Consider the following 25,795-nt stretch of genomic DNA (forward strand, 5'->3'; position numbering starts at 1 on the left):
TCATAATTGAATCAAGATAGATTTGAAAATTAGATCTGTGGCATGACCTGAATCAGTTGGAGGGAAGTTTGTTAGTTATCAGGTGGCCCACTAGATGGAGTACCAGCTAAAAGGAAGGTAATGATAATACCAGCTGCAATAACCTCAGTCGGGTTTCTGTTAACTGAACTCAATGACAGAAATAGCGCGTGAAAATTAAAGAGAAATTAGTAGCCTGCCTTTCCATAAGAAGGAATGAGTGGAGATGAGTAACTTGAATTTACAAAGTACAAACAATTGTATATTTAGGTAGTTAAGTTTCCCAGGAACTTAAGAGTCATTTTTATTTTGTACATATAGCTGTGTTGTTTGGAACAATTTCTTGACTGTAACCCGACAAAAAGTGGTGTATCACAGGAAAGGGAGGGTGGTGACAGGCTGACTCACCAGTACCATCTCCTTAAGAATAAAACAGAGAGTATCCCTTGGCCTGCTTTCTAAGAGGACCAAGCTATGGAGAACTTCAAGCTTCCCCACTTCGATCATTGGATTTTATTTTATTCATTCATGGGAAGTGGGAGTCACTGGCTGAGTCAATGTTTAGTGGCCCTTGAGAATGTGGCAATGAATTGGTTCAACTGAAGTGTCCCAGCCCACTACTTTTCCATAGCCAAGGAACTGCTCCTCAGCTGCATCCCCTCAACTCTGGTGTCTTTGTTTGAGGAAAATAGAAGGCCAAAATCCAGTGTGCGCAGAAGATCTGGTACTGTATGTTGCTTCATGATTGGTCCATTATGAACGTTTAACAGCCCCAAAATAGCTGGATATGAATAACTTGATTAGAACCACATGGCCAGAGGTTTGATACCCTTAACTGATTTGTTTTAGGTGACTGCAATGTTTAAAAGTGTGAACCCTTTTATAAGCTATTTCATTGATTAATCAACACTTCTCATGAAATGGACGGCACGGTGGCACAGTGGTTAGCACTGCTGCCTCACAGCGCCAGAGACCCGGGTTCAATTCCCGCCTCAGGCAACTATCTGTATGGAATTTGCACATTCTCCCTGAGTGTGTGTGGGCCCCCTCTGGGTTCTCCGGTTTCCTCCCACAGTCCAAAAATGTGCAGGTTAGATGAATTGGCCACGTTAAATTGCCCGTAGTGTTAGGTGTAGGGGTAAATGTAGGGGAATGGGTCTGGGTGGGTTGCTCTTCGTAGGGTTGGTGTGGACTTGTTGGGCCGAAGGGTCTGTTTCCACACTGTAAGTAATCTAATCGAAAAAAAAATGCCTGCTGATTATGTATGACCAATGTTAGACTCAATGATGTACAAAAGATAGTCCTTTACAAAATCTACTCATCCAATGGCAACCAATAATGGAACCATGATCAGTAAATAAAGTAGAAATCACTATCTATAAGAATTTGCTGTACAATGAACAGTGAAGCGACAGCTATTATTTCTTTTCTTACTCGTACATGTATGTGCCTATGGTGCCACAAGTTGTTGGAGGCAGTGAATCATTCTGGGGAGATGGTGAGTAGGGATGCTGTAAGGGGTATGCAAAGAAACAAATTATGGGCCTGTTCAAAAATTCAGGCCAACACACACTTTACCAAGCTGAGTAAACCTCATCTGACACAATTTTCCAGCCGGCTGCTTTCCCATAATCAGGATTGTGTTGTTGACAGACCTCCTTCAAACTTTTTGTCCTTGTTTGTGGCAGACTTCATAAAAATCAGACATCAGCTCCCAAGTAGGGCAGAGATCTGGTGAAGTCAGCTCCTGGACGGTTTATGGCTTTTTGTATCTTCCCATGATATTAAACTGGTTCCAAGGTTTTTAGTTGCCTGATTTTTGAAGTGACTTGTGGAGGGCATAATTACATTTACAAACTTATGTTCTTTTCAGTAGCATTTTAATTACCCTGGTGACATCAGAAAGACCACAAGTTTGACTTTTTTAATGGTTTAATTTTGAAGCTATAAGTATCTGCATTCCACCTGGGGTGAGATTTCTGATTATAGCCTATTGCTGTGTATATTTGGGGGAAAAAATGCTACAGAGAGGCTATTTCTTCATTTTGTATTGTTCTTTGAATTTAGCATTGAGTGTTCATCTCTACAAACATTGAGCTTCTTTCACTATGCCTGCAGGTGAGGCTAGAAAGTTTGGTTTTGCTTCATTTCCATAGTTTTCTCACCTACCACTGCTACAGGAATTGATGGTGTAATCTATAAACTCACTACATGTTTTTTTCCCTTTTATCCTGCTTTCATAACATGAATCAGTGCATGGTGGAAAGGGTATTAGGGTTACCGCTAATGAGGACGCTCTTCCTGACAAGGGTATGTCTGCACCTAATGTTGCCCAGCCATGACAACATTAGCGAAATAAAGGCTTGTTTAAAACCAAAGTTCCAATTGTCCGTGGAATGCTTCAGAGAGCTGCGCTTTCTTGATATAGAGTCAGTCCTTGCTGATGATTCTGTTGATTGTACCATAGAAAAATAGCTTCTTAATAGTGAGCTTTTGTATAACCTGCAAAAGCTGCCTGGATTCAGAATAAAGCTATTACTTGTATTGAACATGCACACAATCACAAATAATATAATTTTATGTAATGCAAAAAATAGAAATTGAGTAGCGCAAGGAGTTAAAGAAATGTTTGAGATAAAATGCAAATAATATATTAGTGCAAATATGATCTGATTTTAGCTTTACTGTTTTTAACAGTGAGGCAGTTTGAAACATTTTTTATTAATGTATTTTCTGTTTTGTTAAAACAAACTAAAATTGCAATGTCATAAGCTAATTAACTGCTCTTATTGCCAAAGGGTGGTGTATGAATGAGGTTAGGTTTTATCAGCAGAAAATACACATTGGCAAAACTCGTTAGATTACGCAGTCAGAAATGACTTCATGCCCCAGGTTATCTGTTCCATATTACCAGAATGATACCAACTAATTTATCGCTTTGTAATCAATAAATATTTTTTGCCAAAAGCCTTCTAGTTACATTTTTCACAGAACTACGAAATGTTAACATAAAATATATTTCAAACATTTGGTGCTGTACCAACACTATAAGAGAACAAGGTCTTAAGGTGAAAATATGTTTGGAAGTTCATAAAAGTTATGTAACCACAAAACATTAAAATTAAAACTAAATTTCAAATAAATGTATACAGAATACTTGAAATTCTGAATGTGAGACTTTTTGATCTCTGAATCCATGTTCTGCTTTTAGTCCTAGTCATATTGCTTGCCTGAAGGTGTCTCTGGCAGTAATGATTAGTTAATGATTAGCAAGTAACTCTTTATATTCACAGAAAAGCAATATCTGTAACAAAATTAGTTGTTTCTGTTTTGTTTTTAATTCATTTTTATAATACCATGTAATTGATGCACTGAAATTAATTATCACTTTCATTTAAGGTAATTCTATTGAATTTCTCCAATCTTTTCTACCATGTATAACTTTAATTTGATTATGTTATATGCAATAAATAAAACTCAATGAGCCTAAGTATAATATTTTTCAGTTATCGTACACCCAATGGACCTGTAAAATGTTGACATAAGGCCACCTGATTTATTGTTCCAAAGGTTGAGTTTCCATAAAAATAACTGGTGATGTAGTATTACGCTGTATTTGATGTGAACCTATCCTATGTTTTCCCTAAAGGTAATGCAGCTCGTTTGTTGATTGTGTCTTCATCACATATATCTGTAATATACATACTGGATTGTGGTGTAATGCATCTTTCAGTTAAGGTATTAAACCACACTGCATATTATTGTGGTTCAGGTGGATATTAAAGATTTCATAACGCAATGAAGAATATTTCACTTACAATGGTTACTGTGCTAAGTGGATTCAAATTCCATTTTGTACGCAGATAATTCAAGATGTTCTTTCTGCCAGAATAATTTATCTACTTAATTTCTTTAAAATGCAGTATAATTATTGCAACACAAGATCATATTATCAGAAAATAATAACTTGGTAACTCGTTAGTTGGTAATATTAGACACCCCTAATATCTAATGCAGTTTATTTTCATGTTCTTAGTTGTTTCATATTGCTTTTTTTAATAAAAGTATTTTTTATCAACTTATATTTAGCATAATAAAATGTCCGAAGTGGGCGGCACGGTGGCACAGTGGTTAGCATTGCTGCCTCACAGCGCCAGAGACCAGGGTTCAATTCCCGCCTCAGGCAGGAGTTTACACATTCTCTCCGTGTCTGCGTGGGTTTCATCCGGGTGCTCCAGTTACCTCCCACAGTCCAAAAATGTGCAGGTTAGGTGAATTGGCCATGCTAAATTGCCCGTAGTGTTAGGTGAAGGGGTAAATGTAGGGGAATGGGTCTGGGTGGGTTGCTCTTCGGAGGGTCGGTGTGGACTTGTTGGGCCGAAGGGCCTGTTTCCACACTGTAAGTAATCATAGCTAACAGTATTTTGTGTGGGACTTTATCAAAAGCCTTCTTGAAGTCAATATAAACAACATTCCTCCACTTATCTCTGTCCACCATCTTTGTGACCTCTTCAAAAACACTGAAGTTTATCGGGAATGACCTACCTTTCATGAATTGACTCTCTCTGATTAACTGAAGTTTTTCATGATGATCAGTTATCCTATCCTTGATTATAAACTCCAACAATTTCCCCACCACAGATGTTCATCTGTAATTCCCTGGTTTCCCTCAGTCACCTTTCTTAAAGAGTGGAGTAACATGGGCAAATTTCCAATCCAGAGTTACAACTCCTGGATCCAGGGAACTCTGAAAGATTATGATTAGGACATTTGTGGTGTGCTATCCTACCTCCTTTAACACACATGGATGGAAATCATCGGGCCCTGGAATTTGTCATGCTTCAGGTCCCCATTTTTGATGATTTACTTTAGCCAATTTTATTTAAACCTTGTCCCTGATTCTCTGTTAATTTCTTTGGGACTTCTGGCAGGCTATCCTCCTTTTCTGCTGTGAATACTGAAGCAAAATAATTGTTTAGTGTGCCTACCATTTCTCCATGGTAATTAACACTCTGCTTCAGTGGACCAATTATATTCTTAGGCGAAAGTGAGTACTGCCAATGCTGGAGATCAGAGTCAATTTGAGAGTGTTGCTGGAAATCACAGCAGGTCAGGCAGCATCCAAGGAGCAGGAAATTTGACTTTGCGGGCAAAAGCCCCTCCTGATGAAGGGCTTTTGCCTGAAACATCGATTTTCCTGCTCGACGGATGCTGCCTGACCTGCTGTGATTTTCCAGCAACACTCTCATCTTGACAATTATATTCTTAAATAGGCATTTTCACTTTATACAAGAATAATATCTCTTCCTATTGTCTTTGATGTTCCTTTCAAGTTTCCTTTCATAATCCGTTTAGCCATTCTAGTAAACTGCTGTGTTGTCCTTTGTTGGTCTTTATATTTGTCGCATTCTGTGGGATCTGTACTGTTCTTTGTATCTTTATAAGCCCTTTCTTTTAATTTTGTGTTGTCCTTTATCTCCTTAAATGTCCATGGCTGTTTTATTTGTGAAGTTAAGCTTCTCCTTCTTATGAGTGCTGCTTCTGAATAGCATTAAATGTTTCTTTGTTCATCCTCCACTGTTCCACAGTTGTTCTACATATTAGCAGAACTTCCCAGTTTACTGTTGCAAGTCTTTGCTTCATGCTATTAAAATCTGCCTTACTTCAATCCAAAATTCTACTTTCAAATCTTTGCTTATCTCTTATAGACCCTAGATGACCCTAGATCATATTATGATTACTAGATCCAATGTTGCTTGTTCCCTTGTCGCACCCAAGACATATTGCCAAAGAAAACTATCTTGACACAGCCTAAAAATTCACAACCTTTCTGGCAGATGCTTGTCTGTCTCTCCCAGTCCATTTTCAGCTTAAAATCCCCTTAAAACTACTCTGCCTTTGCTAAATAGTTGCCTAGTTTCAGCATTTATGCATAATTTAACATAATTTATACAATCTCGTCACAGGATAAAACAAACTTTATAAAGCAAACTAACACCAAACCACACAAAAAGATTTTCAAAAAGGAGATTATCAAAAATCTGATCAAAGAAGTAAAGAAATATAAGCAAATTAAAGAGAAATACAAAAACCTATTCAACCAGTAACTCATGAGAAATCAGATATCTGCATTTTTGATTGAACACTGCCTATTTCCATTGAATATCATTAATACAATCTTGACTTAATATGCTTTTATAAATTTGTTGCATGTAGCTCATCTGCTTGTCAAGATCATTCTAATTTTAAATCTAGGTTTACAGGTTAAAACGATTTGTATAAAATTGGATTCTACTAGAAATAACTGACTGGTAAATGCTGTTCTGGAATTTGACTTTATACGAAAGATTTTTTAAACGATACTCAACATTTTGTCCAGCAAACATATTATAGAGCATTGAGATTTTAAAATCATAACTCATTCACTGTGCAACACCAAGAGAAGCTTGGTCATTTCTACTTCTTGATTTGATTTTAGAATCATCAATAGCCTACATATTTATCTTTCTTTGTTTCAAATTCATGAATTATATTGAATTATTTTAAATGCCCCTCAAAAATGCTGAATTATGTAATTCAATCACTTGTCTGTCAAGTTAGTTAATCTGCAAGATGGGAGTTAGTGATGTACAGAATGGTCTCAGCATCCCTGGACTGGATGGGAGGAAAAAAAATCCGACATTTCCTCAACCCTTAGCATTCTTCAAGGAAATATATAATTCTGCTTTCAAAGGAAAAGTTCTACTGCATTGTTTTTTCTATGAAACAGCAGACTAACATAGGAAGAAAACAATTGAGCCAAGCAGATGCACAAGCAACTGCTATGAAAGAGAAAAAAAAACTTATTTTTATTTACTCGGATGCAAGTGTCATTGGCTGTCCAGCATTTACTGTCCCTAGTTGCTCTTGAGAAGGTGGTGGTGAGCTAATTTCTTGCACTGCTGCAGCCCATATGCCATAGGTTGACCCATAATGCCCAGGGAGAGGAAATTCCAGACTTTTGACACAGCAACAGTGAAAGGTGATATATTTCCAAGGCAGGATGGTGAGTGATTTGGAGTGGAATTTGCTGGTGGTGGTGTTGTTCCCATGTATCTACTGCCCTTGCTCTTCAAGATGGAAGTGGTTGTGGGTTTAGAAGGTGCTGTCTCAGGATCTTTAGTGAATTTCTGCAGTACATCTTGTATACACTGCTCCTACTGAGCGTCAATGGTGGAGCGAGTGGATGGTTGTGGCTGTGTTGCCTATTAAGGGGGCCGCCTTGTCCTGGATGGTAGCAGGCTGCTTTGGTGTTGTTGAAACTGCATTCGACCAGGCAAGTGGTTGCCTGACTTGTGACACACATGCCTGACACACTCCTGACTTGTGCCAAGTAGAGGGAGTCAGAAGGTGAGCTATTCACCACAGTATTCCTAACCTCTGACTTGCTCTTGTATCCACTGTGTTTAATGGCAAGTCCTGTTGAATTTCTGGTCAATGGTAACCTCAAAGATATTGGTAGTAAGGGAAATCAGTGATGGTAACACATTGTCAAGGGGCAATGTGTTTACATGTGTCCTGTATACAAGAAATCAGATAAATCCAAACCAGCCATTTACCATCTAGAATGTCAAGGGGTGTTAGTTAGATCCTCTCTTATTGGTACTTGTCATTGCCGATTATTTGTGTGGCACAAATGTTACTTGTCATTTGTCAGCCAGCCTGAATTTTGTTCAGATCTTGTTATATTTGAACACGGACAGCTTCAGTATATGAAGAGGAAGAAAGAAAGGATTGTAGGTGCTGGAGATCAGAGTCAAAACATGTGGTACTAGAAAAGCACAGCCAGTCAGGTAGCATCCGAGGAGCAGGAGAGTCCATGTTTCGAGCATAAGCACGTTCTTGATGAACAGCTTATGCTCGAAACATTGACTCTCCTGCTCCTCGGATGTTGCCTGACCAGTTGTGCATTTCCAACACAACACTTTTTGACTCAATGCATGAAGAGTTGTGAATGGTGTTGAACATTTTGCAATCATTGGCGAACATTCCTATTTCTGCCCTAATGATGGAGGGAAGATCATAGATGAAACAGCACTGAGGACACTACCCCACCATCTTCCTATGTGTCACGCATGACCCCAACCAGTGGTGAGTTTGCCTCTTGGATACCCCTTGATTCCCATTTTACTAGGACTTCCAGATACCACAATTTGTTGAATGTGATCTTGATGTCAACAGCAGGCATTCTTGCCTCACCTCTGGAATTCAGCTCTTTTGTTTATGTGTGAACTAAGGCTATAACAAAGTCAGGAGCTGAGTGGCCCTGGCGGAACCCAAACTGGCCAGCACTGAGCAGGCTATTGCAGAATAACTACTGCTTTATAGCACTGTTGATGACACCTTCCATCACTTTACTGATGATCAAGTGCATACTAATGGGGCGGTAATGGGCCGAATTGGATTTGTCTTTTTTTTTGTGTTCAGGACATCCAGTGTTGGATAGATACCAGTGTTGTAACTGTACTGGAAGAGCTTGCTAAAGGAGTGACAAGTTCTGGAGCACAAGACCTCAGTATTATTGCCAGAATGTTGCAATACCCAGTGTCTCCAACTGTTTCTTGAATTCACATGTAGTGAATCGAATTGACAAAATTATGGTGGAGACCACTGGATGGATCATCCACTTAATACTTCTGGCTGAAGATTGTTGCAAATGTTTCAGCCTTATCTTTTACATTGATATATTGGGGTCTTACATCATTGAGGATTGGGATGTTTAGGGAGCCTCCTCCTCCTCCAGAGCATTGTTTAATTGTCCACCACCATTCACGATTGGATGTGATAGGATTGCAGAGCTTAGATCTGATAAATTGGTTGTGGGATCATCTAACCCTGTCTGTTACTTACTACTTGTGCTGTTTGGCATGTGAGTAATCCAGTTTGGTAATTTCATCTCAGCAAGGACTGTGCAATGGTCACTCCTACTAATACTGTCACGGACAGATGCATTTGCAGCCTGTAGATTGATAAGAATGAAGTCAAGCATATGGTTCCCTCTTGTTGGTCCCTCACCACCTGTCACAGACCCAGTTTAATAATTGTATCCTTTAGGATCCAACCAACTCAATCAGTCATGCTGCTATCATGGCAGGCATTGAAATGCCCTAGCCAGAGTACATTTATTGTTTAACATGGAAGAATAGTGATTTGTAGAATCATAGAATACCTACAGTGTGAAAGCAGACCATTCAGCCTATGTGGCCCTTCAAACAGCATCCCATTCTTCCTAACCTAAACCTGTAACCCTGCATTTTCCATGGCTAATCTACCTAGTCTGCACATCCCGGCACTCTATGGGCAATTTAGCATGGCTAGTCCACATCTTTGGATTGTGGGAGGAAACTTAAGCACCCAGAGGAAATCCACACAGATAGGGGGGAGAATGTGCAAACTCCACACAGACAGTCGCCTGAATATGGAATTGAACCTGGGTCCCTGGTGCTGTGATGCAGCAGTGCTATCCTCAGCAGTGCCGCCCTGTGCTAATTCATCAGCTGAGAAAGAGTAGTACATGGTAACCAGCGGGAGGTTTCCTTGCCCATGTGTAACCTGAAGATATGATACTTCATGGGGCTTGAAGTCAATGTTGAGGACTCCCAGGATAACTCCCTCCCAACTGTGTGCTACTGTGCTGTCACCTCTTCCGGGTCTGTCCTGCCATTGCGACAGGAAATATCCAGGTGATGGTGATGTCTGGGACATAGTCATCCTCATGGAATCATACCTGATAAACAATGTCAGACTTGACTACTCTGTGAAACAGCTCTCCTAATTTTGGCACGAGACCCAGATATAAGTAGGGAGGATTTTGTAGGGTCAACAGGGCTGTTTCTGCCATTTTCTTTTCTGGTGCCTGGGTCTAATATTAATATTTGGAAAAATCTCCATTGTAATTATTTTAAATATCAATATTAAATTAATTAATTTTCACTTAAGCCTTGCCAACAACTTTTGAAATCCTTATTATGAATAAATCTGACTTTATACAGGCGCATCCTGTTTGACCTGAACTTTGCTACTTAGCATTAGATTTCAGCCGCACCTAGTTTAATTCTATAATGATTAATGACTTTCCAGTTGTATCAATAAGCATATGTAAGAAAATTATATTTTCAAGGACAGGAGTGATCCTAACTGAAATTTAAACACGTCAAGTTCCAGTCTTAAGTTTTGCGGCTGAGGGAGTGCCTGAAATCTAATTGCATTTTGCTGTAAGAAAGGAGGGAAAATTTGACAAATGAGTCATAACAAGGAAAAGAGCTATATTCAGTTTCCTAGACACTTCTGTATGCTCTGAATGACGAGGTAAACATTAACCTAGAATAGATTATTAACTTACCTTCAACAGGGAATGGTATAAAGAGGAAACAGTAAAGAATAAGGGCAGGAGAAAGGAAAAAAAGGGTCATCGATGTCACTCACAAAATATCATATATGGCAAATTGAGTAATTTCACATCTAAATCTGTTATATTTGTTAATCCAATATAAATTTCCTGTCTGAGTTTCCTTTCCTTAAGTTTTGCCAGACTGCTAATTCAGAAATGAGTGGCAGCTGTGCAAATTACAATTGACGTGCATATTGTGTCATTCAATGTTTAATATTTATGTGGATAGAAAAATGTTTAGTTTGACTGGATTTAGTTACCTTCGCAAAAGTATTAAATTCTACATCATCAGTATACGCATTACAAATTAGTAATTGTTCTTTTGTAAAGATACCTCACTGCATGTTTATTTCAAGACTTGACTTGCAAAGAATTGAAACCTTTGCCTTAGCTACTGACGCAGAAGCAACTTCAGGGAAGTATATTGCTGTCCTCACTAGTGTGGCCAATGTATGATTCCAGATGCAGTAATCATGTTGATTTTTAACTGCTCTCTGATACAATGGCCTTGAAAACTATTTGGATTTATCAAGCTATTAGGAAGTCTAAAAGAAATGAAGCTGCATGGCACACCCAGTGTCAACCTAAACACTCAACACAATCCTTGATAAGTCCACCTTAGTAACAGCTGGGCGCTTGTGCTAATATTGAGCGAGTTGTCCCATAGACAAGTGAAGCTCTGGCCTGAAATGGTCTTAATACACCATTCTGTGAGTATCACAATATTGCAAATCACCTACCCTAGGTATGTCCTGTCTCACCGACCGGTCAGATCCTACTGCCAAGTACTGCAGCGTTTGAGAAAGGCAACTCGTCATAACCTTTCAAGGTTAGTTAGGGATAGACAATAAATGTTGGCCCAGCCAGTGAAGCCTACATCATATCTATGAATATGAAAAACACAAGTACACAGTGAATTGTAGGGTATTTTAGCACAGTGATAGTAAACGGTTTTTTAGGCCCCACCTGTCCTAGAAGTGTATCATACCATGTCTGAACAGGGCAGTTAAAAATAATTACAGGCCCATAAGTATAAAAGTGTTCAATTTGAAAAAATACTGATCCATATTAATAGTAACCTGGAACCCAAAGCTAACTGCCTTTGGATCTGTATTTGCAAATTGGAAAAATGTCATATATTTCTGCATTACTACAGTCATGAAAACTGTGTTAATGTTACACTGCCTGGAGTCAACATTTATTTGTCCAAGATGGTCTTTGTAAGTTAGGTCTCTAAACAGCTGAGTATTTTAGTATTTGACCCTTTTGTATTGTCCTCCAGCCTTCACAGCATTTTTTTCATGCAGTTAAGTGCACCTTTGTGGAAAAGTCTTAGAAGTGGTGGATGTGGGTACAATTACAACGTTTAAAAGATATTGGTTGGATACATGAATAGGAAAGGTTTGGAGGAATAAGACCAGGAGCAGGCAGGTGGGACCAGTTTAGTTTGGGATTGTTTTCAACATGGACTGGTTGAACCGAAGGGTCTGTTTTCTTGCTGTTGACTCTATGACTCTATAAATGTTAGGTGTAATCTACTGCATCTAACCGTTTTAGAAGTGAATGCAGAAATCATTCAATAGTAACTACGTATTATCGAAAATCTCGTGAACACAAATAAAGCAATAGATTCCTCAGCCAGTGGCTCCTTGCATTCTGCCTCGAGGCACTCTTCAATGGTTAGTTTTGTTGGAATGCATGCATGGGTGATATGTGGAAATATTATGCATGGGTGACATCACATTGGAATGTATTCAAGCATGAAAGCAATTTATCTTAATGTCATAGCTCTTTTAAGTATTTACATAGTAATCTTATACAAATGTGGCAATAAGATTGTAATTCTATATTTTATCTTTCTGTTTCAATTGTTAATCAGGCTCTGGTGTGGATGATCCAGTGGGTGAAGTCTCCATACAAATAGATCTTTTCACCCATCCAGGAACAGGCGAGCATAAAGTAACAGTGAAAGGTAAGAACAATATTACAAACAAGCATTCAAATAGCAAGGTTCCCCCAAAATACTTAACAAGAATCCAGACTCTAATGCAACAATCTGGAAAACATTTTCACAGTACATGGTTTAAAGTCAGTTTTTCTGGCTATTATTGCTTGCAGTTAAAAACTATCTCCTTATAATTTGTTAATTTTTCTTACAATTTTACTCTTTTAAATCCATCCCTTAGCTAATACATCTGATTCTTACTTCCATTTATTCTCTCTGTATGTATTTCTGGTAATAATTGTTTTTAACTTTGTGATTTGTGGTATTTAAGAAGCTAGCAGATCTCTTGTGGCATTGCTCATAAATTAGATTAGACTGTTCTTTGAAAGGCAGAAATATTATATCATGTAGTTCAGCTTTCCCTGGATTTTGTGGTTCAATGATGGAGAAACCACTAACGTTCATAGTCTTAAGATTCCTGATGAGGCCACCAAATTTTGTGTTACAGTTTGGCTCAGGACTGGTCATTTATTTATGAAGTAGTCAAAATGTGAGATTCCAGGTACTTGAAAAGAAAATAAAGCCACAAGATTCAACAGTTTTGAACAAATAGAATAAAATGTACTGTATAAGGTTAAAATAGTAATGCAATCTGCAACATATATTCAAAAGATAACTGGATGGGCACATAAATAGGAAAAGTTTAGAGAGAAGTAGGCTAAATGCTGGCAAATGGGACTAGATCATATTGGATGTCTGACTGGCATGGACGAGTTGGACCAAAAGGTCCGTTTCCATGTTGGATGACTGTCTGCAACCTGTATTCAAACGTTCAGAAATAACATGAAGTGAACATGGATAATGGGCAAACTGTAGTTGAACACCCCTCAGCACATTAAATAGCAAATGCAGTCAATCCAGTGTCCTATGTACAATTCACCAAATCTCATTAAAAGTTTACAAGGGATTCCAAGTCTTCACTTTGGACGATGTGTCTTTGGAATCACATCAAAAGTCACAATTATTATACTGTAGCAGAAGGCCTTTTGGCATTCTGTTTGCACTCATTAATAATGAATGAGCATCATGATGAATGAGCAATCTGCTGCCCTTTTCCTGTAGCCCTGCACATTATTTAAATAATCATCAAATGCCCTCTTGAATGTCTTGATTTAACCTGCATCTGCACAATGCAAGGCAGTGCATTCCAGATCCGAATGCTTGCTGCATGAAAAGGTTTCTTCACACATCATGTTTACTTCTTTTGCAAACATGTTAAATCTTCACCACCTCCTTCTTGATCCAATTATGAGCAGGGCCAGTTTCTCCTTGTCTACTCTGTCTAGAATCCTCATGATTTTGAGAACTTCCTTGTAAATCTCCTTGTAGCCTTCTCCTCTTGAAGGAATATAATCTATCATTGTACTAGACGTTTCTCATGCCTGGGGGGGCCATTCTCATAAATCTCTTTTTCACTCCATCCAATGCAATGACATCCTTTCTGAAGAGTGAGGTCTAACCAGATGTATAAAACCTTTAACAAAGGGTCAGTTAGACTCGAAACATCAGCTCTTTTCTCTCCTTACAGATGCTGCCAGACCTGCTGAGATTTTCCAGCATTTTTTCTTTTGCTAACCAGGTGTACGTTCAACGTAACAAACCTGCTCTTAACTCTCTACGATAGTTAAAAAAAATCTAAGATACTGTATGCTTTGTCAACAGCTACCTACCTGACCTGCCACATTTAATAATTTATCTGGCAAAGTCTCTCTGCTTCTGCATATCTTATAGTGTAATAGCCTTTACCTTATACTGTCTCTCCATATTCTTTCTACCAAAATATATCACCGCTATTTTCCACACTGAACAGCATGTGCCACCTACCCACCCAATCCACCACCATGTCAACATATTTTAAAGTGTTTGCACTGTCTTCCTCAGGTTATAATGCTTCCATGTTTTGGAAACGTTAAAATTGTCCCCTCCAAGTTTAATTCATTAATATAAATCATGAAGAGTAAAGATCCCAATACTGACTCCCAGAGAATGCCGCTGCAAACCTTTATCCACTAACTATTTCTCTTACTTTCCTGTCACACAACCAATTTTTGTATCCATGTGCTATTCGCCTTTTCGTCCCGTGAGCTATAGTTTTTTTCTCACCAATATGTTTTGTGGCATTGTATTAAATGCCTCTGGCAGGCACATCAACAACATCACCCATGTCAACCCTCTCTATTATCATTCAAAGAACTCCAGAAAGTTAGTTAAACCAGATGTTCCCTTAAGAAATCAGTGTTGGTTTCTTCTGTATTTAGCTCATTTGCCCATGTGACTATTTATTCAATCCTGAATATTATTTACAGAATTTGCCCTCCTCCCAAAGATAAGCTGACTGCTCTGTAATTGTTGGGTGTTTCCTCACAACCATTTTTCCACATAGACAAAATGTTTGCAATTATCCGGTTCTCTGACACCACCCTACCTGACTCCAGGGAAGACTCATAGATAATGGCCAGTGCCTCTGCAGTTTCCACTGTCATTTTGTGAGGGAGTTTATTTGAGAGGGGCGTCCACACATTTGTCAAGTATTGATCCTTTTGAGAGATTTTGTTTTTTCCTTCCTCTGTTTTAAGCTTTTATATTTCTAAAAAATATAGGTCTGATAAAAAGTTTTAAAAACTCTCCTGAGAAGGAGAGTTTATTTTACACTTGTGAAGGGGAGATTTTTTTCAACAGCTTTTTTTTCAATAGAGTTTGTGTTTGTCAAGTTTTGATCTATGAAGTGATTTTTAAAAAAATTACATAAAAATAGTACAAGAAGAAAATATTATTTATATACAAAGCTTGTGGAGAGGCCTATACGTGGATGGCTCTGGAGAGGGATTTTTAAAATCTGGGCATGGAAAGCTGGATGTTGGATTATTTGAATTGTTTTTTCATTGGTTCAGCCAAGTGTTTGATTTATTTTAAATATTTATATGTTTCAATTATTTTTCTATTTTACATTCTTAATAGCAAAGCTGCAGGTAAAGAAAGGTAGTTTATTTTTATATAAAGGTGCTATTGAGAGCTTCTTTTTAGGATTAATGTCACTGATGGCTTGCAAGAGGCACCGTGTATGATGACTAGTAGATTTAGAGAAGTCATTACACAGCATGATCAGTCAGATAGATGGTTGATTGTCAGGAAAGGTAACAAGGTAGTTCAGAGATCTACTGTGGATATTCCACTCGCAAACAGGTATTCTGTTTTGGGTACTGATGAAAGATATAGTATCTCAGATGAAAATAGATGTGGTAGTCAGATCTTGGGCACTAAGAATGAATCTTATCTTAAATGGATTTGTCAAGTTTTGAAAGAATAATTGTTATAGTGGACTCTCCTGTCAGGGCCACAGACAGAAAGTTCTGTGGTAGTGAGCATGTCTCTGGGATAGTGTGTTGCTTTCCTGGGGCTTGACTGAAGGGCATCTCAAAACGTTTGAAGCACATTGTCTAAAGGGAGAGTGAGAAGCTGGAAGTTGTTGTACACATTGATAAGAATGACATAATTAGGGAAAGGGTTAAGGATTTGTCAAGAGAATATAAGAGGTTTAGGTTGAAGGTTAGAAAACAGAACATCAAAAGTAATCTCTGGTTTACTTTTGGTACCAGGTTCTAATGAGGGAAGGAATAAAAGGATAAGGCAGATAAATAAGTGGCTGAAGAGGCATGCAATATGCAGGGATTCAGTTTCTTGAATCATTGGGCTGTCTTCTGGAACAGAAAAGATGAAAAGGATGGGTTTCACTTAATCTGGAAAGGGACCAATATCCTGCTGGGGAGACTTGCTAGTTCTATTTCAGGAGCCTGTAAACTTATAGAAGTTATGGTGGTGGAGGTAGGGTTGGGGATGTTTCCTAAGTAACAGTAAAAGTAGAAAGAAAGGTGAAGATGGTCCTGAAACAGAAAAGAGCAACTTAACACAAATGTCAGATGAGCAAGCCAGGGAATGCAATAATTGTGAACAATTAAACTGCATTTATTTCAATGCAAGAGGTGTTAAAGGTAAGACTGGTGAACTCAGGGAATGTTTGGGAATGTGGAACTGACACATTGCAGTTATTACAGAAACTTGGCTGAGGGAAGTACAGGACTGGCAACCCAGTGTTCTAGGTTTGAGATGTTGTAGGAAGAATAGAAAAAACGGCTAGAGAGGATGGAGAGTAGCATTTTTAATTAAGGAAAACATTAGTATTGTAGTTAGAGAAGATATTTCTGAGGGATCATTTAATGATAGTATATGGGTTGAAATAAGAAAGGGATGATCACATTGATAGGATTGTGTTAGAATTAGCTTTATTGTCACATGTATTCAAATGAGTACAGTGAAAATTGTGCAAGTCGCTGCTTATGGCACCATCTGAGATACAAAATTCCGTAGGTGCAACTTTTTCAGTTATAGTTCATGGAAAAATAGAGAAGTTAAAAAAAATGTCCAGCATTGCAGATTTAGGAATAAATTATAAAATGGAGAAAAAATGTACAGAAGAATGGTCTTCCGAACCAGTCTATGTTGATCTAGCCGCCCCAAAATCAGCAAGTCACACTGACACCATACCAGGCCAACAGACCATCACGTATACCCCGAAGATAGCCACAGTTGGCCACTGGGAGATTGCCACGCCAGGCCAAGAGGATGTCACGTACCACCAAAAGACCACCTCACTAGGCTGCTTGGAGATTGCCATGCTGGGCTGAGAGGACCTCTTGCTGAGCTGGCAGGTTGCCATGCCGGGCCAACAGACTGCCATGCTGGGCTGAGAGGCCACCTCGTCAGGTATGTGCTGAGGCCAGGAGTTCCAAGGCCAGGAATTCTGAGGCAGCCAGGTCGGAGGCCAGGTGTTCCGAGGCTGGGAGGTCCCACCCCCCACCCCAATAGTCAAAAGGAAATTGAGAAGCAAATATGTAGAGAGTTCTCAAATATGTAATATGTCACCATCTTCAAATTCCCCTCAAGCCACTCACCGTCATACTTTCAATATTGCTGGGTCGAAATCCTGGAACTTCCTCCCTCACGATATTGTAGGTCGACCAATACCAAATGAATTGCAGCGGTTCAAGAATATAGCTCACCCCCTTCTCAAGGGCAATTGTGGATAATAAATGCTGATCAGAATTCAACATCTCTGCAGCAATGCGCTCCGAAGCCTCAGCATTGTGAACCCCACCTCACCAGGGCTAGCTTGACCCCCAGATCTCATTGCTAGTCTTTGACAACCAGTGCATTCATTTCCTAAATAGTCTGTAATTCATCAGGTTCAACTGGTAAGAGCACAGGACAGAGTACTTCTTAAGTGAGACTTGCGGACTCAGAAACCTTTCATGAAACTGACAAGCTGCAGTTGTGCCAAATCGAAAGACTGCCGCTCACTATTTTTTTCTCTTCATATAAATTGTTAACTTGCAATACACTCTTCATTCCTCTTTTCCATTTACAAATTGGTTATCAATGCTAATACCTTAGCCCTTAAGTGGTTTATTAATCTTTTGTGTCGCATCTAATGGAACGTTTTTGGAAATCTGCACTGCTTCTACTAATTCCTTTCTCTTTTTTACTATATGTTCATTGTTCGGCCAGCATTTAATGCCCATCATATTTGCCCTTGAGAAGTTGTTGAGATCAAGCACTCGATCTCCTTTCTTCCAAGGAGAACAACCCTGAGGTCCTTTAAACTAACCTTCTGGTTAGATTTCTTTGTCTCCAGAGCCATTATACTAAATCTGCTCTTCAGCCTGTAAAGTAAATTCACATCCTTTCTAAAATGTGGTAACCACAACTGGATGCAATATTTTAGTTGAAGGCAAAGTCTCCTATTTATTTCATGGGAGTCAGTTAGCTCAGTTGGCTGGACAGCTGGTTTAGAATGCAAATGGTTGCCAACAGCATGGGTTCCATTCCTGCACCAGTTGAAGGCTATCCATTTCAACTTGCCCTGTTGCCTGAGGTATGGTGAACCTGAGATTAAACCACCACTTGTCATCTTTCTCTAATGAGAAAACAGCTCTGTGGTTTGGTAAGACTATAGCGACTTTATCTTTTACCTTTACGATTTATTTTACACTGTTAACCACACAGCCAATTTTTGTACCACCAGCAAGATTTTTAATCGTGACACTACATTTAGGTTGCGCTCCTAGATTTTTCTGTAATTAGTTTGTGTCATTCGTCTTTGTGCATTCTATAGTGCCCCAACTGCAGATAGATGATGTCATCAAGTTATGACTTGCAAATAACACTTTTTTGATGTATTTGTGTTATAGATATGTAAAACAAAAGAAAAAATGCATTTAGTTTTTATCTTTGATTCACTGATTTTCTTTTTTATATATCTCACCTCAAGTCTGCAGCTAAAATCTGACATCTCTTTAGAAAATGATTGGTTTGTTTTATCAGCCTGTTTTAGTTAAAATCAATAGCACTGAATATTTTTGGTGCAGTTTCTCAGTATAAAGTGACCAGCAGAGTATAAAGTTATGTGGTGAATCTGCATGTTGTAGTTAAGGTACACACAGGAGTATTTTGCTGATAATCACCACCAATTTTCTAACATTACTTATTTTGTGTTTTTCTTTTTATTACTTTTGGGTGCAAAGATTCAAAGTTCAGGAAATAGATGACTTTTAAAAACAGCAATCTACAAGTCATAGTGATTTTTCGAAAGAGCTCAATATTTTTTCTGGGATTTGATGTGAGATTTGTTGAACCAGTTAATACAGTGTGAGATGATTGGTGTTTTACAGTGGTAGCGGCCAATGATCTAAAATGGCAAACAAATGGTATGTTTCGGCCATTTGTTGAGGTCACGATGATTGGACCACACCTCAGTGACAAGAAAAGGAAATTTACCACTAAATCAAAGAGCAACAACTGGGCTCCAAAATACAATGAGACATTTCACTTGTGAGTAAATATTGGATTTAGATGCAATAATTTTATGTCGGCATTTTCAAAATTCATACACTTAAAATACAAACAGCAACAAAGATAATCCATGTGAAAGTTTTTTTGTAATCTATGTATGCTTAGGGAATAAACATGTACTTGGGGAAGGATTGAATGATTTCAAAGTCAAAAGAGACTATATTACACCTTGGGCATAAAATAAAAACAGAAAGTGCTGGCGGAACTCAGCAATTCAGGCAGCACCTATGGAGAAAAGCAGAGTTAATGTTTCAAGTCCAAAATGACTTTTCTTCAGAATCTACACAGAAAGCGCTGGATTGACAAAGAATACAGTGGCTCATTTTTTATAAAGGAAGGTGAAAGAATCCACTGCTGAAGAGACAGGATCCAAATTTCTTCTGACCAGTATTACTCCAAATGGGGATCTAAGGCACAGGATAACCAGCAGAAACAGGATTTCTGCAAAGAACCAAAGATATTGGGTCTCCCTAGAACTTAATCAGGTTGAAATTTGCCCAGGACACAATTCACTTCAAACATAACCCTTAATGGAAAAGTGGTAGGGCCAAGAGAGCAATTTCCACACTGGGAATTACACCAACCACAGTCACATGATCACCGAGCAACTTGAATGTTGATCTGTTGGTAGAAATTGGCATCTTTAGATCAAGCACAATCTAGTTAAATGGCATATTGGCATAAGGAGCTGTATACGCTACTCCTCTTAAATTTGTTCAAATATCTATTTGGAATGTGCTGCATCTTTGTGCTACATGTGAACTGCCTTCCATTATACTTTATCTAATCCTATTTGTGTATTTTTCTATTCCTTTCACCCTTACGTGTTTTTAAGCCTTATATAGGATGTAGGCATCGCTGGCAAGCCCAGCATTTATTGCCCATCGCTAGTTATCCCTTAAACTGATTGGCATATTAGGCCTTTAAGAGTCGATAACATTGCTGTAGGTCTGGAATCACATGCAGATTCACCTGGGTAAGGATACCAGAATTTCTGCTGTAAAGACAGTAGTGAACCAGATGTTTTTTTATGATAATCGACAACTGTTGATTTCGTGGTTGCCGTTAAGCTACTTTTTAATTCCAGATTTTTTTTTAATGGATCCAAATTTATGCCTTTGTGGAATTTGAACCCTTGTCCCCACAGCAGTAGTCCAGGGCTCTGGACTAGTACTCCAACGACGTAATCTTTCAACTATCGCTTTCCACTTGCCTAGTTTCTTCTTAAGTGCACTGATGCTACATAAATTAGCTACTCCATGTGGCCAATATTACCTCATACTCAAAAGCCAACATTCCTTATCTTATTCATTGTATCAGTCTCCAGTAATATATAGGATACACCATCTCATTCCAGGAAACAGAAGTAGCCAGCAAAGAGAATCGTTCTCACCAGGATTGTATTTCCCCTTTAATGAAATCGATAAACTTCAATATCTTACACCGAAAATACTGGAAATGACAGAAACACAACACATTTGGGTACCTATCATTTTTTAATATGTTACACCTGGATTATAGTTGGATAGTTGGAACCCCAAGAAATTTCAGGGCCTATATTATATAAAGTTTAAGATTGGAACATAAATTTAATGTGTCACTCATTGTCTTCAATAATTTTTGATGCTTTAAAGCAATGTTAATATGTCACAACAAATCAGAATAGAATTTTTTTTTGTTCCTCTCACAGTATATTGGGTAATGAGGATGGTCCAGACTCATACGAACTGCAAGTCTGTGTGAAGGATTATTGCTTTGCCAGAGAAGATCGTATCATTGGGATTGCTTTAATACAGCTACGAGATATTGCAGAAAAAGGCAGTTGTGCTTGCTGGTGTCCACTGGGCCGCAGAATGCATATGGATGAGACAGGACTAACTGTTCTTCGTATACTATCACAAAGAACCAATGATGAAGTAGCAAAAGAATTTGTCAAACTGAAATCTGAATCACGATCTGCTGAAGAAAGCAGTTGAATCTTGGATTTTGCGAGGATTGTTTCTTTATTTCAATGCCATTGGCCGTTGCATTTTTTTTTGGTTTCTAATTTATACCTCGTGCCAATATGTGCAAGTGTTCAACAAATTCTCTTTTGTAAATGGAACTCTGTGCACTACTTCGTCTTTGTTAATAAGCATGTGTTGTATACCAATCAAAGTATAGATCTTTATGTGAATTTTATTTATTTACAGTAAGCAGAAATATATATCATGTTTAGAATAAAATGTTATTGCTTTTAAAAAATAGGATGCTTATATTCATGTAAATAATTTTATGAACTGACTGGAGGCTGGAAGTCCCAAAGTATTTTTTCACTTTTATTGAGCACTGTGACACCACCCTTCAGAGTGAGATACAAAGCTGAGAACACAAACCTACAGTATATCCTAGTTTACATGTCCCTCCAATCAGATTGCCAAGGATTTCTTTACACTGTCGATGAAATCATGCATTTCACTTATAGGAATACAGATACTAAAACAGTTAAATCTTTTCCGTGAAAATACAGTGCTATATTCAACAAAGTTCCTATAAACAAAGAATAGTTTATGCTTAGAATCTTTTAGCCACACTGTCAAGCTTGAAACTTGTAATAGTTTAATTAATGTTTCATGAAACAAATCAGTATGACTTTAGTATGAAAGTTATGTTCTTGATTTTTTTTTAAACAAGTATCACTTTGTTATAACATGAATAGTTTTTAGAAATTAAAAAATCAAATTAATTTGGCAATAAGTGAATAAGGGTGTGGAAGAAAGGTTGACCAAATGTTTATTCTATGATTTTTTTATTAGATTTCTGATAAACTGTGAAACTTATCCTGAATTTGTTACCAATTTTGTTTCTGTAGTTTCTTAGCTATCTGAAGATACGATCCTTAGAAACTAAATATTTTGAAAATTATTACAAATGGCTTTGTGCAATGGTGATATTTGTTGAGCTTCATTCAGGAATACATGAAATACTGTGTATGCATTTCTGTTAACATTTTAAGTGACGGCTGTACAAAATAATCTCCTTTGTAATTCATTCATTTTTTTGGTTTTGTTGGGGAAATAATTATTTATCTCTAGGCAATGAATTTCTCATTGTTCATCCAATCATCTGTTGTAACTTTGGTGAAGTATCTGCAGAAGCCTTGGGGGGAAAAAAACTAAATAGCATTTACTCTGCTGAAGTTACAGTGGGTAATTGAGAGAACCCCTACAGAAATTCTACATTCCAATATTTTGGCTGTGCTACCTGTGCACTTATCATTGGGGAAACCATTTGTGTCATTCTTATATATACATGTAACATGCCATTTCTACAAGGTATCATACTTTAATAAAGTCACCTGGCAAAGCACAGAAGTATTGTCACTGTTAGATTATCTAGCAGTACTTCAAGATTGAAAAAAGGGGCAGTAAGTTAATTGTATAATACAATTATAAAGTATGAATTTTTCATTTTTTCACTAGAATATGTTGGGGCTGCTGATATTGCTATTTTTGGCAATCTTAGATTTCCCACTATCCTACTTATAAAAGATACAAAAGGAAGTCGGTTCTTACTGCTATAAAATTCATAACTTTAGTTCCACTATAAATTTAGTAAAGTTTTATATCTACCCCCACTGTTTGCATCCTTTAGCTAATGAGTTGTGAGCACCCCTACCTTTATCCTTATGTGTTTCAGGCCACATCCCACTGTCTGCTAGTCTTCTGTGCCTGGTTCATTTCATGCTTTTAATGATAAGGGAACTGCTGTACTGTCGGCGACTGGTTAACTTTCATATTTGTATTTGAATCTTTTCCTAAAATGCTTTGTGTTTTTTTTATACATATGTGTATCCATAAGTACTATAATCTATCTCTATGATTATCTGAAGAGTCTTTAACTAGAACCTAATTAATTATTGTGAGATGTCTTTATCTGTTGTTTTTGCAGCTGCACTCTGACCTATGCTGATCACATACTGTCATCTGGGATGAGATTTACTGCATCTGTCCTGATTTACTCTTTTCACCTAATGGAACAACGTCTTTCTCATTGATAAGATTGAAACTCAAATCAATTTCACAGCTTGATGAACTTGTTTAATCTTCTAGATTTTTACAAGCCACAATCCCATACTTTTCTCGTCAGTGTTTGTTACAAATTTTCAAGCTGTCTGTCCTTGGACATTTCTTATCAAACTGTCTCCAACAGACCTTTTATAGTTGCTATTTATGCTCTTCTACCTCAGAATAACACCTGCTCAAAATTACCATTGTGTTAATTTATGATCTCACTTAAATGCTGTTTATCTATTGTCAGCCATTTTCTGCAGGGCTAGAGCTTAGCTGTCAGCCATTTTGTGTATCTTAGTTATAGGCAGTCCTAACAGATGTGTAGGTTAGGTTCATTTGTCATGGGAAATGCAGGGCTACAGAAATAGAAGGATGGGTCTGGGTGGGCTGCTCTTCAGAGGATCAGTGTGGACTCGTTGGGCCGAATGGCGTATTTCCACACTGTAGGGATTCTATGCCTGTTAATAAACTTAAATATCAAATTAAATTCCTGTCATATATAGAGAGTCAAATACATGTATAGCTTGGAAACAGACTCTTTGGTCCAACATATGGGACCAGATATCCCATATAAATCTAGTCCCATTTGCCATCACATGATCTACATCCCTCCAACCCCACCCCCCCAACATATACCCATCCAGCTGCCCTTTAAATGTTGTAGTTGTACCGTGATTGCTGTTTGACACAACTGATATTAATCGATAGCTGAATAACTGCATTTTGATGCAAATGAGATCAAGTTCTACCTGAATTATTGTTTTTAAGAGTGAATGAAAGCTGAGAAAAGTGAATTAAGCAAAAAAAAAAGTCAGACATTTCTAGTATGGCTTACACACTGATCACACATTCAATTTGGTTTCTTCCCGGGTCACTCAGTTCTTGACTTCATTATAGCCTTGGTCCAAATATGAACACAAGAGTTGAATTCCAGAGGTGAAATTAGAGTAAATGTCTTTGACATCAATGTTGCATTTGACTCATTATGGGATCATACAATCTAAAGGTAGCGTCAACAAGAAGTGATTGATTGGAGTCATACCAAGCAAATAGGAGGTTGGTTGGAGGTCAACCATCTCTGTCCAAGGACATCACTGCACGAGTATTTCGTGGTAGTGTCATAGGCCTAATCATCTACAGCTCTTTCATCAATGGTCTTCCTTTGGTCATAAGTGTAGATGTTTACTGATGATAGCACAATCTTCATCACCATTCATGACTGTTCAGATACTGAAGTCCAAGTCCAAATGCAGCACAGATTCGAGCCTTTGCTGACAATTTGCCAGTAATATTATCACCATGCAAGTGGCCGGTGTAGGCAATTTCCAACAAGAAAGAATCTAACCATCAACTTTTACCATTCGATGGCGTTAAGATTGCTGAATCTCCCACTGTCAACATCCTGAAGATTGCCAGAAACTGAAGTGGACTTGTAATGGGTATGATGTCCACCAGACAGAGCCCAGAAAGGAACATCTCATCATCCTCATGAGGCCATTGCATCCTTCAGGACTTTATTGATTTCAATCATTTTAGTGTCTGACCACCTCCTTCCACATCTTTTACCATCCCAATGTCCCAGGTCCTGTCATGACATGGACTGCTTTCAGTACAGTCAATGCATTTTCACCCAATCATAGTGGGAGAAAGTGAGGACTGTAGCTGCTGGAAAAGCAGAGCAGGTCAGGCAGCATCCAAGGAGCAGGAGAGTTGACGTTTCAGGCATAAGCCCGAAGATGAATCATAGTATCCATTCTCGCCTATCAGGCTTTTCTTCTTCCCTGGCTTACTATCAACAATCCATTTGCATGCACAATGTTTTTTCCCCCTCTCTCCCTGAGCACTTACTCCACTTATCTGTTCACTCCTTTTCCCCCACCCCAGCCCCTGTCATCAGCATAATTATTTCTTCCTAGCTGCTATCAGTTCTGAAAAAGTGGACTCAAAGTGTGAACTTTATTTTCTCTCCACAACTGCTGTCAGACCTGTTGAGTTTCTCCAGCAATTTCTGTTTGGTTCAGTACATTGAATTGTTTTTGTAGTTTTGTCTGAAAGCTTGTGGGACTGGCATCAAGAAACACATTAATGTTTGTTTGACAGTCTTATCATTGAATGTAGAGGATACAGTCATAGTCTGGCTGATGAAGTTTCTTAAGTGTCACTGATGCACAGTCTAAGTCTCAGTGCAGTAAAGGAATGACAATGGTGATGGCAACTGTTCAGTGCATAATTTTTGTTTGAACCAACAACAATCATGATCTGAATGTCTGTAATCTTCTGCTACACATCAAGTAGCACATGACGATTTTTAAAAAAATAAATGACAAGTGAAAGACATTCAGAAAAATTTAGAAACAGCTACAGTACATTTGATCATGTTACATG

At 38.1% G+C, this 25,795-nt stretch overlaps 1 protein-coding gene across 8 annotated transcripts in view; it reads left to right on the top strand.

Annotated features, from left to right (window-relative positions):
- LOC122548946 (protein unc-13 homolog B-like) overlaps positions 1–23,668 on the top strand; it is a 643,343-nt gene extending 619,675 nt beyond the window's left edge. For 4 of the 8 annotated variants that reach the window (XM_043687965.1, XM_043687956.1, XM_043687983.1 and 1 more), the window contains 4 exons: positions 2,272–2,328; positions 12,327–12,419; positions 19,178–19,337; positions 21,049–23,668. In XM_043687965.1, the coding sequence (XP_043543900.1) occupies positions 2,272–2,328; positions 12,327–12,419; positions 19,178–19,337; positions 21,049–21,334 (596 nt within the window). In that variant the 3' untranslated portion in view covers positions 21,335–23,668. The remainder of the gene's footprint in view (positions 1–2,271; positions 2,329–12,326; positions 12,420–19,177; positions 19,338–21,048) is intronic. The other 4 variants (XM_043688001.1, XM_043688010.1, XM_043688019.1 and 1 more) reach the window with 2 other exon arrangements.
- The last annotated feature ends 2,127 nt before the right edge of the window (positions 23,669–25,795 follow it).

This window comes from Chiloscyllium plagiosum, chromosome 1 (assembly GCF_004010195.1).
Source record: "Chiloscyllium plagiosum isolate BGI_BamShark_2017 chromosome 1, ASM401019v2, whole genome shotgun sequence".
NCBI lineage: Eukaryota > Metazoa > Chordata > Chondrichthyes > Orectolobiformes > Hemiscylliidae > Chiloscyllium > Chiloscyllium plagiosum.